A 19,684-nucleotide genomic window follows, 5' to 3' on the forward strand; every position below is an offset into this window, starting at 1 on the left:
AACCTCTTTTTCAGTCTATCATATTTAGTGTTGGTCCATCATGGCCCAGCACACATAAAAAAACCCAGTTCTTAACCTGAACTGCAAGCTGGGCCATGATCCTTTGATAGAAAAGATCAACTCTACACTCAAAAGGAAGAGAAATTTTTCTTTCCTTATCAGCAAGAGATGCACATGGCCACTCTTTCCCATCCCTGTCCATTCACCCTGGTGGGCCAGTATAGCTGTTGGTGGGATTATGGAAGAACAAGACTAAGTAATTTATCTGATTTTGGATTGGGTTTTGGAAGATTATTTTCTTTCAACCCACTCTTTAACTCTTCAACAAGATTATTCCTGATAGAGAAGTTCTCTGTTCTGTTTTACTGAATGGCGTTACTAACTCAAATAAAACCAAGTATTAAATTGTCTGAGCCAAACTTAAGGTCTGCTACTACCAAAGGAGGAGGTCCCATTTCTTTTATTTATTTTCACTTACCTAGCTCTGCCACTCATTGCTCCCCCTCTTTTTTTATGTCCAGCTCCTTAAATGAACAGGCAATTGTGCAATCTTTCCTGGGAGGAAAAAAAAAAAAAAGGATAAAAAAGAAACCCTGGTCCAATGAGTATCAGTAAAGACAAATCAGGAAGGGAGGAGCTAGCCTTCCATCTTTCCATGGCAGCAAACCACCATTCAGCTCTCCACAAGGACAAAAGGAGAGGCACTGTATAAGCCAGGTTTGCTACTAGATCTGCTCTCAATGACCTTCCATTATGTGCCCAACCAGTTAACTTTGCACACATGCTTGACTCTACCCTATGCAAACTGCCTAAACACACATTCCACTGAAGGTGGATAATGCCAAATAGGTGTACAGCTCTTTACTAACTGGTTGGTTTTGCACTACAGACCAAAAGCTATTTTACCCCCTTTCAAATATAGAAAACATTCTGGATATCAAATGCATTCTCCCTCTTTCTCCACAACAGTGAAATTAATTAGCCAATGTCCAAGTCTATGGAGTACATTTCTCTTAACAAATGTGTTCTTTTTTTCACAAAAATCATATTGCTTACTTGCTTTCTGACCAAGTAACTAGAATATCTCACTTTCTTTCAGAAGAGCGGACTGCCAATACAAAGGTATGCCTATATTTGTTGTATCTGATTCTAAGCTTGACTTTTCTACATTTTTGATGAATCAGCTTCACTCTAAGACAAAACTGAACAGTGAGTCATATATATGTAACTCAACTTTAATTTGTAGATTTGCTATGTGAAATGCCTGTCACCAGCTCACTAAACTTTTAAATTAGATAATCTTTCAAAGGTGGCCCTCTCCCCCAAATATTTAGCTTTATTTCACACAATATTTCAGCCGGATCATCAGGGAGCTCTGCAATAGGAACTAACTGCCCAAAGGTCTAGTTGTCTGGCTTAGCAGCATCAAATTTCAGTTTAAAGAATGTGAAACATCTCATAATCTTGAATAACATTCCTCAAAACTTTGTGGAAGGGAAAAGGGAGCAAAGAAGCTAACAGAACAGTTCAATATTGTTCTCATACATGAGCAAAGCAGATGTAGGATTGTTACCGGATGGGGGGGGCTGTTAATCCTGCAAACTAAGAAGAATACATAGAAAACATGGATTTTATAAGTTAGTGCAGGCAAGATAGAGTATTGCATACTATAGACTTGTGCAGTGAATTGCATCAGGGTCTTACAAGCAATTATCAGAAAGTAAAAGTTTTATTAGAAATTATATTGATTCAGATATATTTCTTGCCTTAAGATGTTAAAATGTTTACAGAAGGGAAAGTATTATTTTTTCCCCACACAACAGAGAGCAGGAGACAGTACCTCCCTTAATAACCATCCCTCTCTTGCTAATGAAGTAGTGCTCGCTTCATTGCATGATCCCCTTGAGGATGTTTGGGACTGACAGGTTTGGAGCAAACTGATACAGTCTCTGAGTCTTTACACAACACGGTTCCCTAGGCAAGGTTTAAGAGATGTGTGTGTGCATCTGAAATTATGTAATCATTGCAGAAGAGGCCTCCTAGATATTCTGAATTGTTGCAATTTCCACCACTCTTTAGCATTTGAATTTACAATGGAGACAGAGATGAGGGGAGGGAAAGATCTTTTCATCTGGATGTGAAAACAAGTGATCTGTACCTACAGTGGGAAGAGTCTGGTCTGATCCAGCTCAAAACTCTAATACATAAGCATGTCTCACTGACAAGATGAAGATTTGCATGCTCTGTAGCGAACTTCTGGGGAGAAATTGAAGACATTGAATGCAGATGGCTAAACAGGAGAACACTGAACACCTTCTCTTGGTGCCACTTGCTTGTAGTGGCTTCAGAGGGAAGCCACTATATGCCAGCTAGGATATCGGCTCTAGACTCTATCCAGACACCTTTTAAAAACAAGAAACCACAGAAGAAAAAAAGCAAGATTTTTCATAGCCACCAGCAGGAAAGATTGTCAAAAGGTGGTTTGGATGATGTATTATGACTTCTATCTTTTGTCTTGATCAATATTAGAATGTGCAAAAATACTTAAAAAAAAATCACAAGGTTCTGTTTTAAACCTTTTTCTTCGAGTTTAATTTGGTCCAAGATCTGGGTTAAGCCTGTATTCAGCTCCTCCTTTATCCAAGTTATTGGTCTAATTCCTTAACAGCTAATCCCTTCTTATCACAACCAGTGAAAACTATTGAAATGTTAGATTATTCTCTCCATCTGGAAGTACATTAAGACAGTTGGCAACCCCTCTTCAAGAATGACTTAAATACTGTCCTGGGTAAAATCATATCTCTGTCTTTCAGTTTTAATGAACATCTCCCTTCTTCCAGGCTGTACTTTCGAAAACCTTTCTTAAAGCGCCTACACTCATTTTAAGCAGCCTTCCCCCACACAGGCCTCAGTCAGGAATGCCAGCACGTCTCTCTAAGCATGGCAACTTGTTGAACTGATGCTGATTAAAAATAATCAGCAAAAATAAATAAACAAAAAGGAAAAGAGGGGGAGCACAGTGAGAGGTATATGTGGTAGAGAGAAGGTGAGATAATAAACCAACACTACCATGAAAGAAAACATTGATAAAACCAAACCTTGAGTTTACTCTGAGCTTATTCTCTCCTTGCACCATTCAGCTTATCAGAGACTGGGTGAGCAACTGGGTTACACTACTTCCGAAAGCAAACAAGCTGATGAAGAGTCTTCCCAGTAGCTGCCAAGACAGCTAACTTTCAGTGACTTGAAGGAGCTGGGCTCGTCTGTCTTGAAGTGTTCCTCTTCCTCTTTTAATGTTTCATATGCCCATAAAGTGCCACAGAATCACAGAAAGGGTAAGGTTGGAAGGAACTACAGTGGGTCATCTGGTCCAACCTCCCTGCTCGAGCAGGGTCGTCCTGGAGCACATTGCACAGGATCATGTCCATTATACTAAACTTAATTCCTTATGCAATCATATAAATAATTTACTCTTGGCAATAAGTCATTTTCCATGTTAACTCTTTGAATCAGGGAGTGCAAGTATCCTCCCTGAGTGGCTTGGGTAACAGTGCAACCACCTGGCATCTATCTCAGCACTGTGACCACCCTATAATGTTTACCTTAGTAACATTTTCTGTTGCTTTTATTCTCATCTAGTGAATATTCCTTTAAATAACATATCTGTTATTTAAGTGAGGTGGTTTATATAGATGTCTGTTCCCTTGGATAGCTGGTTAGGCTAAGATTATGGACAGATAAAGATACAAACACTTTCCATGCCCTAGAAACAAGTATACACATAAGGACATTTACTTTTCCAGATCATTAGTTTGTTCAATGTCTTTAATAATTTTCCATAACTTCCTGATGCAAATCTGTGATATTAACACATTTAAAAAAACAAGTGGATTTTAAGGAGAAATTATTGCAGATGATATCTCCTCAGATGCTTGAGTTTGTCCCTGAAATACAAGCATTTCTTTCACTCAATCACTGCACCCCTCTGACCCCAGTAAGAATAACAAACAAAAACTAAAGAAAAAGACAAAGCTACACCTTTAAGAATTATTCTTGTATTATATTGCAGCATCTGACTTGTATAACAACCCAGCTGCCCAAGAGATTGCACCTTAATAAAATGGTTAGGTTTCAGTAGCATCTTAATTCAAATGTTACCAATATTGAAAATTCGCATTGGGTAGCACTCAACACACCTCTCAGGAAGGTACTGCTGATAGGAGCACTCCTTTCCCTTGTAGTGGTATGGGCTTGCAGACAACCTAGAAACAGACCCCATGCATAAAACCTCTCAGACTACATGCTAGGGGGCCAATTTCATGAGAAATGTGAGAGTTTCATTATAAATCCTAAAGCTAAAAAAACAGATCCTATGTTCCCCATTCAGTAAGACTGCCAGAAAAACTTTAAAAGAACTCCTGCATTGCACATTGTAACCTCTTCAACACACAGCTTTCAAGCCCCAATATGTCCATCCTTCAAGTGTTAAGTCCCAGACCTGGCCCTCCTGATAGCCTTCAGCCCTCTCTGTTGTTAGAAGTAACTTTCATCCATATCGTTCAATTGTTTAGTTGAGGCAATTGCAAGCAATGCCACTGTCAGATCATAAAAAAAGTATAATCTCCATGTTCTACTGCACACATCAAATCCCAGTTCTCTACCTCAGAGTTCATCTGCCAGTTGATAAGTTATCAAGTGACTATTCATGCACTTAAGGGGAAAAATATACCTACCAGGTTTCACATCAAGTGTTGGCAAATGGCTAGATATTCACAGTAAGGTAACTGCCTAGGCAAAAAGAAAATCCCAGTAAGAATCATACTCATCTGACCAAAAATACCAGTAGTGACTGAAAAATAGAATTTTTATATATATACACACCTTCTGTGCCTCCTCCCTCAGCTACTTAATTACTGACCCTTTGAACCCTAATGCAGCCTTCATGTGTCAGTCAATTGAAGGTAGCACAACAGCAGCTGTAGACACCAGCTCCTTTGCAGCAGTATACTTACACAATTGTTTTGGTATCAGTGTGGGTTATTAGCAAAATCCAAAAAAGTTTTTGGTATGCACCAACAGTTTCTGTATGTGAATGCAAGCAGCCTCTGGCACAATACGCTGTTGGATACAGAATGCCTGTGTCATTTTCCTTGGTGGATCTACATCCCAGACAACGCTCTCTGTTAGGAGCAACAATAGTTCGAAAGAGCCATTTATTTTAATCGGTAGGGCTACTAAGTCTTATTACATTCAAAATAAAAAAATACTTGAAATAGCAGAAAAAAATGCCAAAAAGATTTAGAAAGAAAATAGCACAAACCAGCCAAAAGTTTAAATATTTTTAAAAAAAAAACCAACATTTTAACTCTTCTCTAGTGTGCTGTCTTTTCTTGAAATCATCTGAATTATATGAAGGTTAAAAGCAATGACAAGTCACATATATCAGCTAGGAATATAGTATTTTACTGCTCCTTTGGACTCCAGTGCCAAAATGTAGATTCAGAAATCCCCAATCACTTTTTGCCTAATCTCAGAAGAACTCAGGAACTTCCAGTATTTAAATGCTCTGATTATTTATCTGAGGCAAGCCATGTCCCTAAGCACCTTGATCTTAGCACCATTGAGGAGTTTGAAAGATAATTTGATATTTGCTGCTAATCACTACAATTTTTTACTCATTGTTCTTTTAACACATCATGTCATAGCTACTGTGATTTGGTTTTTTAGCTGATTCCCTTCTGTATCAGCAAGGAGCACTTCAGAAGTTTCTTCTGCAGCCTCAAGCGGAGAGAGATGATGTGTGTTGTTGTTGCATCTCACAGATCAGCCGAGCGCAGGCGTAGCTCCCTGGTAGTGAGTCTGCCAGGACTTGAGGTGTTCCCTGGAGACCTCCTGGTGTCAGACAGTGCCGTGGACTACCTGCCCTACTCACCCTTCCTGCTGAGTGCAGGTCAGATATGGGAGGAGGGGGAGGTTTGCTCCTCTGAGCCCAGCAAAAGCCAGGACTGGAATATGTGTGCGTGTGGGATGGGGAGGGAGTATGGGAACAATGACAACATGAGGCAGTGCAGCCTCTGTGGAGAATCCTGTTACTCCACATCAATGTGATTCAATTTCCAATGCAAGCAGATGAGATACAATTTCCTACCTTCACAGCTTCAAGCAGAGGAAAGAAAGTGGCCCATACTGCCCTTTCCAGTAGTGTTCTGACAACAAGGGTAGCAGACCCAATTCATGGCTAAAGGTTGCTCGCAAGACCTTCCAAAACTGAAATTTCCACAAATATCTATTATGGAATATAGTAATGTGGGAAGTGTGATTAGCAGAGACCAAAGATCCTGGTGACCAGAGATCAAAAGTTTCTCAAAAAGCAAGTCAGTCAAGGTGACAACCAGAAGCTCCATGACAGCAAATAAGCCAGCCACTCCCAGAACAGCCAAGACCTCCAAAAACTAGAAGAACAAAGTTTTGACTGTGATTTCCACTCATTCACAGACCTGAAAATAGGTGCCACATAACAGAAAACCTGTTCAGATTTCTTGCTGAACACAGTCGTTCCTCACCATTCACCAGTGCATTCCTAAATCTAAATCCCCATCTTTCTCTGTTCCTCACCAAGGACCACAAATTATAGCCAGCTCCATGGTGCCAGCCCCATGACAGATCTGAGGCTTAGGGCTTGTATCATTGTTTGTTCAGAGGAGTTCTGAATTTCTGCATAACTCCAAATTATCACTAATGATCATGCATGGACTAATTCTTGCTTCAAAACAATATCTTCAAGAATTGGCTTGAGGTATGAGGATTTTCCCATGTAAAGATTTGGCAATCAAATACTAAGCATCTTCAACAAGTAGGAGTGTTTAGCATCTTCCAAAATCCCATCACAGATAGTCATAATTCTTGCTAGAAGGAGCCAACAACCTAGGGGTTTAAGTTTGATGCACAAACTGCCCAAACACAAATATTATATCTGAGTCAAGTAGAGTATAGTCTATCAAGCTTTACCCAAAAATAAATGTATAAATAGATATAAATATATAAATAATATAAATAACAGTTTTATTTTTAGCTATTTGTTTTTTTACTGACAATATTTGTTTTACCCATTAGAGTCCAAAAAGTCAAGGTGGCCATTTGTCAAAAGAGGAGTTGTGAGTATTTTACTTTTTTTTTCCTTGCACCAATCTTCCCTTCTCCAACAACTAATGTGGGTAAAAATAGCTTCTTTACTTTCTGCTCTCGGAGAAAGGCAGCCAGCAGATGAGCTGAACTCAGAGGTCTCAGCCCACTCACCCTTGGAATGCTTGGACATTAATCTGCAGTGAAGCTTAGGTGACACCAGTGCAGCCACCAGCGCCACTGCCCATGAGACACATGAAAAGAGTCAGTGCCACTGCTCCCTATCCCTGTGGGCGGTGGGAGGAGAGGTGTCTTGTGGCACCAGGAGGGCAGAGCAGGATGGGCAATGCAGGAGGTCAACAGAGTGTTCAAGGCTGGCAGCAGGTCCAATGCAGGGTAAGATAGCAAAAAATGGACAGGTCAGTTGCATTGTTGCTTTGATCATAGTGTATCCTGTATTTTCTGCATGTCTTAGGGCTCTGAAGTGTCTGCAGAACACCCACTCATGTGGAAGGAATCTAAGCTTTACCTGTCAAAGTAGCTTTTCAGATGCTTTTGTAGGCCTTTTTTGTTCTCATGGGTGCCCTCACAGTTGCCAATAAAAGCATACATACTAACACAATTCAGTGAATATCCTTGTCTAACACATTTCCTTGTCTTTTCCATTTATGAAAACTTTCACTGACTGAGGTATCAGAATTTCCTTTCTGCATACTGTTTGGGATTCAAAAAATTATTTACAAGTGTCTTGATAACTTCCCCCCCAAGCATGTAATTGTGAACAGTCCCTTTCCAATATTTTTTGCATTTTATCAAAGAAGACTTGGTGCAAATGAAACCAGTGTAAGTACTGAGATTAGTATGTACAAGAGTTCCCTCTTCTTTTAATAGCAGCTCTATAGCATTTGAAGGAGCATGGCCTAAAATTGAGAATTTTTAAATTCGGTAAATTTTTTGAAATCTGAAATAAAATATTGATATTTGATATTCAGAAAAAAAGTTATTTCTGAGGCTATTAAATTCCATAAATTTCTGCTCCATTTCAAACTGTCTTTCAAAATTAAGAGCTGAACTTAAACTCTGAGTTTCAAATATTGTAATCAAACACATGTTTCAAAATTGGCTTGAGTTCAGTGCCTTAAGTTCAGACAATAGAAATCCACATAATATACTGTTCCAGAGAGCAGATAAAAGTTAGGCAAACACCTTATAATTCTGCACCCACAGCACTTAAGTTAGTTCATAAATAATGATTACACTTTTTACATGACCTGAAAACACAAAGCCAAAACAAAAGCAATTGTTTTTATTTCATGATCCCTCACACAAACTCCTGCTACCCTTTAAGCTTTCTGAAAGCTCATTTTACAGACACTACTCTACAGCTGACCAAGGAAGCTTATTCAATACACAGCTCAACTAAAAAATTAAAAATAAAGAAGTAAACAGATGTGTAACTTTTTATATCTACATCAGGAGGATGATTTCAACTATGAATCTGTTGTTACCTATGTCTGACAGTGCTAAAGAAAGCAAAATATCTTATTTGTTCAGTTTTCTGAGGGTAGCCCATTGTGTTACATAAATAAGATCTTACACATCCAAATGTAAGGCACCTACACACTGCACCCCTACGTATGAAGAAACCTGTCATCACTGCCTTGTCTCTGTTTAGGAGAGCGGGGAAGTATAAAGAAACCACTCGCTGAAGGGCAAACTTCTTTCAGATTAGAGCAAGGTTACAGAGCTGGGCAAACTTCAATAGTATGAATTAGGGGTGGTTTTTTGTCATTCAACAGGGTAAAGAAAAACAGAAGCAAGCATCTGATCTGGAAAATTGTCTTTCAACTGTTAAGATCATAGACTGCTGCACATATGAATTTTTCTGCTTTAAGGTATCAAAATACTCAGTATGCTGTATCAAGGATATTTAACAGTGGGGGAGGAATTTTGTGTTGTTTTTAAGTTAACATTTTTCAGCACATTAATCTGGATAAACTTTCTGTAAAATTAATACATAAGTTACATTAATACATAAGGTATATTAATACATAAGGTATATTTTTGTCATTTGAAATGGAGGGGTGAGGGGGAAACTGAGCGTCACAGAAGGTTAGCAAGGGCCCTCAAGACCATCTGGATTTTGCTGGGGTTTCAGACTGTCTTAGGTCAGGGAAGTATCACCTTCAGAAAAAGGCCTCAAGACAACCCTCTCAGCAGTACATGCAGGTCTGGGGAAAGAAACTGCAGCATAACAGAGATGTCACTTGGGGAATAGTCACCCCCATTGTTGCCTTAGGGCTGTGTTCAGAGGCAGCCACAGAGAGATCAGTGCCAACACCAAGGTTCGGTTGCAGAAATCCCGCCAAAACTTGTCTGCCAGATAAACAAGGCTTCTGGCCTCTAGCCACAGAAACACCAAGCTTGGGCTACCAGGGTGATATTCAGATAACCCACACCTAACACCATCCCCTCTCCAAAGCTAACCTTTTGCTTCTCATGTCAGGCTGTTATTTGCAGCTTCCCAGAGACATGGTAGTTGAGGACTCCTGTCAGTACCTAACTTATATGTGGACAACTGACGTTGGAGCAGGTCAGTAAGATGATAGTGGCCACCTTAAGACTAAACAAAACAATTTCCAAGTGCCTATAAAGACATAGTCCTTTGGTACCTTGATTTTATCATCTGGAAAACAAGAAGCTATCATCCATCCCTGCTTTCCAACAGCAGTACGATAGATTCAATTCCTTAGCGTCTGCAAGCTGCACACTATTTTTTGATACAACATCCCACAAACATAGATTATCCTACTGCATTACTTTCAAATTCACTGTGTTTATATTATAAATATTTTGGGGGAAAATGACAGGGTTTTAAATTTTTCTAAGAACTCTTTAAGCTTTCAGAAGAAAAATCACTAATACTGGCAGATGAGCTCTTTATACAGGAAATAAAACATGGATTCTTCTCGTAAGGTCTGAAGCAGTTGATGAAACAATTGGTGGTTTTCTTTCTTCTTCAATCAATAGAGTAAATCTTGGCATGAATTTATAAATGAACAACAGACTGAGCAAAAAGATGTCGACAGCCGGTTAGAAGTGAAAAAAGAAGCAGCAGTGTGGGAACTTTTCACAAGTGAATGCACTTACTTTCTGGATCATTTGTTGGTTCTCAAGATGGTAACTTCAGATTTCACTTCACAAAAATAATTACATTATTTTTTCTGCTGTCATCATGGCAGACACAAAGCCACCTGAAATTTCTCATTAGGGGAATGACTTAAGCACTTGGTTTTTCCTCCCCTCTTGCCTGCTCATCCTGTTTTCACAGTTCCCTTTGGTTTCCACCTTTATTTTGGCATATTTCTTCTAAACATCACTTTCTAATGATGCAATCTAGTGCTTTGCAATTACCATCTGATTTCATATTCGTTCAGCAATTTCAACTGATATCCCACTATTCCTCTCACAAACGCTGAACTCAAGCCACTCTCCAGCTGGCTATTTCTGTACTGGACTATTTCAACTGAATGTTTCTGTACTACCAGTATGGAACATTATCCTCTTCATTTAACTTCATATAGAGCTATAGCTAGATTATCCTGACCAGAGCATGAAATCCTCAGAATTCAGCAGACCTGTAGTTCTAATATTACATGAGAACGAGCATACTAAAAGCAACTCCTCTCCCAAAAAATCTATATTACCTCCATCCTAATGAATATTAAGAGCTTGCAATATGAAAAAGAATATTACGCACAGTTACAAGAATAGCTGCACTATTTAAAGTCACTACACATCAAAATTAAATGTATCCATTTAAAAGGATGGAAAATTCCATAAATATTTTCTTATATTTTTCTCTTATTCTACGCAGACAATTTCTGATTTTTATTAGTCAAAGGAAAGAGATTTGTGAAACATTTTCCATATTGCTGAAAAGTTAGCCTGGACAGTACAAGAAGTATTGCAAAGTAATGGAAACAGAGGAGTGGGCTGAATTCATATTTGATGGGACAGAACAGGAATTAGGAGGAAAGGGAATGACAGGACCAGCTATTGGTCCTAGGTAGAAGGAAAGATCTTTCCTTCTGTACACTTTGTTCAGAAAGCTGAAAAGATTAAAAAGTGGTGAATACTTGGAGGGATGATAATAGCAGACATGCAGGCCCCTTGGTGAGTCTGATGTAGGAAACCACAGACAAGCCTTAGCCAGCTCTACACGACCCATGAATGATGAACTATTCAGTCCACACCAGCTTCCCAAACTCTCCTGCCAAAGAACCCATTGCATTTGGGTAACCAGTTTACAGATACCTACTTACTTCAAAGTACAGAAATATTCCACCGATTTTAATGAATCTCCACAGGGAGCTTTAAGACCACCATAAATTCCCTTTAAGCTCTCAGGTCAACCTCCTCATGGTAACTAGAGAGTTACACAAGGCTAAGCAAACACTCTCACTAGCTATTCACTCTTGGCAACTGGGTGATGGGTTTTTCATCAATGCTTTTTACACATAAAAAAATCTACTTGGTAATCCATAAATGTTAAGCCTTTTTCAGATTTAGGTCAGATTCAGTACAGCTCAATCAGTTTAAATAACATAAAATCTTAAACAGCTAATAAATACACATGCAGTTTTCATGTAATGGAGGTTAATAAAACAATCCAAAGAGATAAAAAAATCTTCACAGGGCCTCTACTTACATTATTCCAACAATATATTTTTTTCCCATAGTAACTCTAAACAATTTAAATGCATGGAATAGGAAGGAAAACATTTAGAAAGATCATAGAAATGTGTAACTGTGCCCTGATGTTACTAATTCCTTCATGCAGGGAATCTTCAGGTGGCTCAGTTGCCCCTCTTCTGCCAGAGATCAAATCAGGGACATAGCTGCTTCTGCGGTAGCCACAAAGAAACCCCAGAGACATCACTCATATCCTCTTCCACACACAAACCCCAATATTTAGCCTTCAGTCAGATCAGGAAACTTTTCTCAGAATGCCATATTCTGCCCTTCCCAAATCAAATTCTCATTTCATAATAATTACAGTACAAATACATAATATTTTTTTTTGTGGGGGGGAGATACATTGAATTGGCACAAATTGTATATAATATGGATTTGTTTTGGTTTTAAAGATATTTATGAACACTCTAAAATACCTCCAGAGTAATGAATTTCTCTTGGATGTGGATTTGTGGAGACTTTTTGCAAACTTAGAGGAGTTAAACAAGGTGAGTAAAAAACAAGAAGTGTTACTGAGATAGAAATCAACCAGCCAAATAAAAGAAGACAACAAACCATCCATAAAGTTTCTATTCAGTTTCAGTGCTCACATTTGGAACTTTGTTCAAATAATAAGTGTTCTCATTTCTATTTGGTGTATCAGTGAGGCTCAAATATAACCAGTGCAAATCATTCTCTTGTGTCTCCAGCAAAAGATAAACAGGCATTTTAAACACAGAGGAGAGCTCATTTGGCAGTTGTTTATGAAGTAAATACAAGTTTGAGACTATTTCTCATAAGCAGTGACCTTTCAAAAGGATTTGTGAAGATAAACTTCTCCTACACAATCCTTACAGTAAAACAGTAAGCATGGCAAAATAACTACTACAATGAGTTCCCTTTTGCAAACAGACAGGCACAAAGACTTTGCTGTCTATTATGCCACTCCAATAGGGCAAGTTAAAACAAAATGGTGACCTCCTTTCTGCAGCTGAGGTTTCCCTTGGCATGCGTGTAAGGATCTCTCCCGCACAGACTGGATGCTCTGTGTTCATGTGCTTCTTACCTCCCACGGTCCAGGAAGAGGGAGGCCACAAGGCTTGGCTGTGATGTGTTCCAGCTCCTTGTTGCTTCTGGCCAGTTGCTGAGAGATCACTTTCAGCTCCTGAAAGTTAAGAAAACTATAAATCCATATTACTTTAGAAGCAAAACAGAAGTTTCTCTTAGTTTGAGGGCCCTTTTACAGGACACCTTATGCTTAACAGCAAAATGAATTTTGGAAAGCAATCTTCAGCTGCCTTAATTGAATGACTGCTCATAATCACATCACTTGCCCTAAACCAGCTGTTGAGTTCAAGCTTCTTTTCATATTGTATTTCCCTTGCCTTAATAGTGAGTATCTCCTTTTTTAGCCAAAACAAGAAAATCAGGAAAGGTCTTCAAAGTAGGGACAATTAACCAGAACTCAAACACATGAGCAAGGCACTGCTGCTCAGTGACAGACCATGCACCTGGTGAGCTGCAGAATGACCAACCAAGCAGGTCTGGAGATACAAGGAAAGAGATTTTTAGCTGACGTGTTTCACCTTTTTTTTGTTGTGGACTAAGACCATACATGCAGGCAACTACTAGAGTTCAGCAGATCTGTGGTTGTTGATTTCTTAGTTCTCATTCGAAGAAGGGAGTGGTATGTATTGCTGTGTGCTCTGAGCTTGGCTGGAGCTTGGTCATGTCTTGAGAGAATTATCTTTAATACATTTCCTATTTTACTTTCTAATTTTGTTGTCCTTATTAATGAGGATGACAAATGATCATCTGTTATGCGTACTTGCATATAAAATAGTGATTAAATGTAGGAGAAAGTAGCTGCTGTCAATGTCTTTTATGCCTTTTTTCTTGAATTTTACAGCATGTGTTTCTTCTTGATAGCAGGCTGAATCCATGAAAAAATGCATGCTATAAAAGATGTAAATGTCAAAATTAAAGAATAGGTATCATCCTATAAGTAACCTTGCCCCCATAAACACATCAAACAAAGCAGTGTGCAGGTACAACAGTCCCTAGCAGTATCACAGTGGATGACGTGCCCTTCTGGCCTAAAATTTGGCCTAAAACTGAGCCCAGTCATGAATTATTGTGAAAATATTGTGCTCAGGAGGCAAGTGTGGGCTTAGGAACAGGCTCTGACTCCCCTCTGACCTATAATGTGGGCACTCTTGAGTCCAATTCAAACTTACGGGGAATATGTGACTTTTTGTAGTATTTTGTAGAAACTTCTCCTATCTTCAATTGCATGAGGCAAACTCAAACTATGAAAGATGGTTTCTTCCTCAAATGACTCTGAAGGCTTCCTTAATTGTCACACCTATGACACAAACAACCAGTGTTTTTCAGTAGACACCATTCACCCATTGTCAATTTTCATCTCAACCTATATTAAATACAGCTGCTACCCTAAAACTAGTTTAAATGGAATAACTAATCTTGTTTCAAAGCTTTTATCACAAGTGGGTATTTCTATAGATTTGTTTTAGTTTCCAACTAATTCAAGCATTCTGGGCATAATTCTGAAGATAATTCTGGCGATGTCAGAGAGAAAAGTATAGACACCCACTAGGCTTGGAGCCTTTTGAGAGCCCAGGAATGGGAAAGAAAGATGTTTTAATCTTAACTTCGGGTCACTGATGTTAATCTCTCTCTTTTTCCTCCTTACTTAGATAAGTCTCAGTTTTCTGAAAACTTTTTTTCAAACTGTGAAGGAGTATATCAGCAAGTCAGAGTCTCCCTTGGATTTCAGTTCCATACTCAGAACGGTAATACAATCAGAAATATTTTTGCTTTTAATAACAGTAGGTCCTTGCAGCAGACCATTTATCATAGCATGCAGGTGCTTTACAACAATCAAGTCAGTCAAGGACATGATGTCTGTCACAGGCAGTTTGGTCTCAGCCTCAAGCAGCTCCTATCAGCAGGACGTTTTTCTTTTTATTCATTAGCATGGTTGAAGCAGTTGTGGAAATGTACTCTGTATGTGCAACAAAGTGTGGAAAGATTTTCCCTTCCTGGGGAAGAGCAGCCCAAACCCTGAGGAGTCTTGGCCACTGGCAGAGGAGAGCTTCCTGCTCTATGGAAGGTGTTTCCCCGAGACCAGACCCCAGCCCCACACTAGATGTTCCCTGCCTCCTTCCACCCCTTCACATGGATCCTCCTTTACTCCATGGACCAGACCCACAAATGTTTTTAAGTGCTTAATTAAGAGCACAATGGGACTGAAATACCTATTACACTTTGGCCTGTGTCTGCTAAGCAAGAGAGAGGCAGAAACACAACTGCCTGGTTGCTGCCAAGCCCTGCTTGCCCTGCAAACTTTTTGGGTAGTCTGTGTGGTAATTCTCTAAGAGCTCTAATTCCCACACAACTTCCCAGTGCTTCTAAAGTTGGAAATATCAATACAGACAGAAAATCAATTGATGGACCTGAACTTTCCCGAGCAGTAGAGGTCATTAGAAAACTTCCGGGAAATACTAAAACAGACCCTACCTGAGTGTTAAGATTTTTAACAGGGAAAGGCAGGCTGAAGCTTGGTTTCTCACCCTGTTATCTCTGACTTCAGGCATTCTTATTGATAATGTTTGTGTGAGACAGAAAAAATCCTAGACAAAACTGCCTTTTATGATGGACAATATTCAACATCTCCAACCTAAATGATGTTATGCTATTATTTCTAAGAGCTATCTAGCATACTAAACAGTAAAATACTAAGCTGCATGAAGTCATCAAAGCTGTTTCACAGGTAGTGGTTTTATCTTCAACTTCTACATGAATTTCACATCATTTATTTTTAATGAGAACAAAGTCTAAAAATGTGTCACACCTCTGCAGAGCCGTTAGAACTGTGCTCCTATGCATTGCTTGAGTGATTTTTTTATTACTTTAGACTTCTATTACTGTTTAACTTGTCTTTTACTTTTTCAATTCCCCCTTTTCCTCTTCCCCTATTTTCCTAGGTACAGTGAAATCTCAGGTAAAATATTACAAAACCAAAACCATTGTTTCTCCTTTTGTCATAATATTTTCCTTTTTTGATAAATTTATAAGTCTTTTCTGCAGTTTTTCCAGGGTGACCTCTGCCAGACACACCAGATTTATTGCCTTAATTATACTTCTGCTGTCTTCTACTTGGAAAAACTGAAACTGAGAGAAGATTTTGGCATCTACCTGAAAGTAAAGTGATGATTTTGTTGTTATCGTCTTCAGAATGCCTACTTTATGACAGGATTTTAACAGCAGACTAGGAAAGTTCATTCAGACTGTGTAGATAGCATTTCACATCAACTTTTTGAGCTGCGGAGGCTAACACCGATAAAAAGTCCCCCTTCTGAGTGTATGTTCACCTGCACATGCGAAAGTCTATACTTGTAATTTAGACCAGATAAAAAGGGAAAGCCAAAAGGGAGGAACTGGCTGCATTTTTGTAGGTAGAAAACACATACTACTAGCCTCTGTAATTTAGGTATTTTGCACGTAATCCCCTGAATCAATGACCTCCACTTTAACGAAGTGAAATGGTTACAGAATTAAAAAAAGAAACAAAAATCAAGCCACATTGTAAATTCTCTCTCAAAACAACACCATTAAGTAAGCATTTATCTCCCTCTAAGGCTGGAAAGAGCTATCAGTGATGTCTTTACCAAGTTGCAGCACTAGAGCAGGTTCTGTCTTTGCTGACACCACATCTGCCTGAAGCAAAAGCTCCAGCCAGTGCAGTGGTGGAGATCTTAGGGAGAAGACTCTGCTCTTTCCAATATCATTAGCAGATCAATGTGTCCTGTAAATACCTAAGACTGATCCTCAACATTACAGGTTTAGAAAGAGACACCTGAAGTAGTGGGCTTTTGTCACTGGCAACCCAAAACTGGGAGGACATGTCCTTGTAGCAGGTCAGCTGCAGCTTAGGCCTTGGAGTTTCTCGTTGCTTGCTCCCTGACAGGGATTTCATACATTCATGCCAAGGAAGAAGTTCCCCGGTGGCAAGTAGTAGTGACCCTAAAACCTAAGGTGGCCTTCGAACCTAAATCAGGTTAATCTTCTCAGGTTCTCCTGAGAAAATCAAAACAGGAAATAAATAAGAGCACCATTTTGTCTGCTAGCATGGACACAGCATCTGGGATGGAAAGCAGCAACACAGAAAGTGCATCTGGAGGAGTGATGCAATTCCCTCTGTAGAAAACTGTCCTGGTTTTGGCTGGGATAGTGTTAATTTTCTTCCTAGTAGCTGGTATAGTGCTGTGGTTTGGATTTAAGATGAGTGTATCTTTATAACAGTGATGTTTTATTTGTTGCTAAGCAGTATGTAAACTACATCAAGGGTTTTTCTGTCTCTCACCCTACCCCACAAGCAAGGAATCTAGGGACACAAGAAGTTGGGAGGGGACATGGCAGGGACAGCTGACCCAACTGACCCACGGGATATCTCATATCATGTGGTGTCATGCTCAGTATATAAACTAGAGGGAAAACTGGATGGAGGGGCCTCTGCTCTGGAGCTGTCTCAGCATAGGTCAGTGGGTGGTGAGCATTGTGTACCTCTTGTTTTGTATATTCTAATTCTATTATTTTTTTTCCCCGCTGTTTCTGTCTTATTAAACTGCCTTTATCTCAAAACACAAACTTTATTTTTTTATTTCCCAGTTCCCTTTCTCATCCCACAGAGGTGAGGGGAGGAGAGAGTGAATGAGTGGCTGTGTCATTTAGATACCTGCTGGGTTAAACCATGACAAGAGCCTTTATACTGCCCTTGCTCTCTCTGTGAGAGAAACTCATGTTTCACTAGTCCCTGTCTCATTAGAGTCAGCTAATGATGCAGAAAACTCTTTGCTACCTCCCAGCCAGGGAGCAAGCTGAAGCCTAAGGCAGGTTTTCCTTGTCTTCAGCAGTGGTGTGAACAAAATGAACAGTGCAAGAGGTTGCATTTGCCAGAGCTGCTGGTCGCTCCTCTGCATCGACTGACGCGCTATCCTCTCCTCCTTAACAACATCTGGAAGAGGAGCACTGATGAAACAGAGAAAGGCCTTATCCAGTCACTTAAGGAGAAAGTGGAAAAGTCCATAAGTAAGTATGCAATTACCAACTAGCAAGTTACCTGGCTTTTTTGTGCATGTCCTTTTGAGCGTGAATTGGTCCAGTCTGTCTGCAGAAAAGCAATGAGGATGTTCCTGCCTTTCTACAGTCCTGAGCCTCATTCTGTAGGGAATTACTTGGGCCACCTTGTGCTGTCAGAGCTTCTCTGAGCAATGCCACAGAATTCCCAAATCACTGAGTCACTTGTGTTTTCTCAGAATCATGTGCATGACAGGCAAACAACTAAGAGCAGGTCACAAATTGGAACAAACCAAGAAATATCTCAAACAAAGAAGTCTTTGAGTGGGATTTATGTCTTGGGAGGATTATTTTGTGGCTGATTCTTAATAGGATAAATTTGCACTCACAAGGGGAATAATATGTCCATGACCTTTCACTATTGACAGGGTTCTACCATGTAAAGTAGCTGAAGAGTTGTCTCAGCTACAGATTTTCTCTAAGTATTGTGGAAAATAAGGGGTTGGTATAGGTATTAATTTTTTCCTGCATTTTGTTTTAGGTAAATAATTTATTAATTCTATATTATTTATTAACTCAGTCTTGTTCAAGAAGCTTTAAATGCATCTCTAAGTGTCTTATGGTCATATAGTTCATTAGCAGATGGATTTATTCCCCAAAGGCTTCATGCAGTCCCCACTGAAATCAGACATGACATTACATCAGTAAAACACTTATCCCAGCAGTCTTGACAGGGAGGAGTGCCAAATAGTGCTTCATTCTCACGAGCAGCACACCAGGGCCCTGAGCCACCCAGTATGGTGGGCCACTCTGTGCTGCCATCCTTCTCCTCATGCCAGAGGCTGAAGGCTTGAGCATTTCCCCAGGAGCTGAGGAAGAGAGAGAGTTAATATATTCTACAGATACTTCTTCATGAGTAAATACTCCCAATGACAGAATGACCACCTAAAAGAGAGACTCGGGTTCTTTTTCTTCTTGCCAAGTCTCATGAGGTGTCTATCCTAATGCCACACAAGAAGCATACTTTTCTGCACAGAACAGGTCCCATAGGAAAATAAAGAGGTCTTGTTGATAGCCTGGAGATGTCTACTGGGAGGACAGCAGTTTTAGGTATGGCCCCAAAAGACCATGGGATATCTGGGGAATATTACTGGCAAAGAAATAGGTCCTTTCAGAAATTAGAGACCTCTGGGTAAAGGAAACCAAAGATAGAGGGGTGATCCCTCTTTATTCACAGACACCTGACAAGGATCTGCCTTCATTTTTTGATAAGTGAATCAGTGACAAAAAGACAGTTGCAGTCTCAGCATTACCCTTCTGGTGGAGAGGTGTGTGTCTGAAACTATCATCTGCAATATCACTCAACCCGAAAAGTTGAAATTGAAGTTGCAGGTCCATTAAAGCTTTCCCCATATTGGTCCTAAATCTGCAATGACTGGCCCATTTTTCACATTCTGAGGCACCCTCACCCCAGTTAAATATTTCAGTCACTTCTGGCAACACTTCCTCCAAAATTAATTCTCAGTAATTTCAACAGTCTTTTTATCAGGCTGTAAATAATGAAAATTATTTTTCTCTCACTATACCACACAGTTTAGAAAGGCAGGACCTTTTTAAAGATATTTTTTAAGATTACAGTTTTATTGAGTTTTATATGATTTCCTCTGTTCCCCAGACAGATTAGTAAACACAGCCTTTTCATTCAGCAGTGAATTTAGGCATCTTT

The 19,684-nt window shown here is 39.5% G+C and overlaps 1 protein-coding gene across 1 annotated transcript in view; it reads left to right on the forward strand.

Annotated features, from left to right (window-relative positions):
- Positions 1-19,684, forward strand: part of PLEKHG7 (pleckstrin homology and RhoGEF domain containing G7) — a 30,638-nt gene that overhangs the window by 125 nt on the left and 10,829 nt on the right. Inside the window, exons 2-9 of the mRNA XM_032687830.1 lie at positions 5,823-5,950; positions 7,114-7,154; positions 8,922-9,017; positions 10,153-10,302; positions 12,273-12,368; positions 14,577-14,672; positions 15,970-16,083; positions 17,796-17,970. Coding sequence (XP_032543721.1) covers positions 5,823-5,950; positions 7,114-7,154; positions 8,922-9,017; positions 10,153-10,302; positions 12,273-12,368; positions 14,577-14,672; positions 15,970-16,083; positions 17,796-17,970 — 896 coding nt within the window. The remainder of the gene's footprint in view (positions 1-5,822; positions 5,951-7,113; positions 7,155-8,921; positions 9,018-10,152; positions 10,303-12,272; positions 12,369-14,576; positions 14,673-15,969; positions 16,084-17,795; positions 17,971-19,684) is intronic.

Source organism: Chiroxiphia lanceolata, chromosome 5, assembly GCF_009829145.1.
Source record: "Chiroxiphia lanceolata isolate bChiLan1 chromosome 5, bChiLan1.pri, whole genome shotgun sequence".
In the NCBI taxonomy this organism is placed as follows: domain Eukaryota; kingdom Metazoa; phylum Chordata; class Aves; order Passeriformes; family Pipridae; genus Chiroxiphia; species Chiroxiphia lanceolata.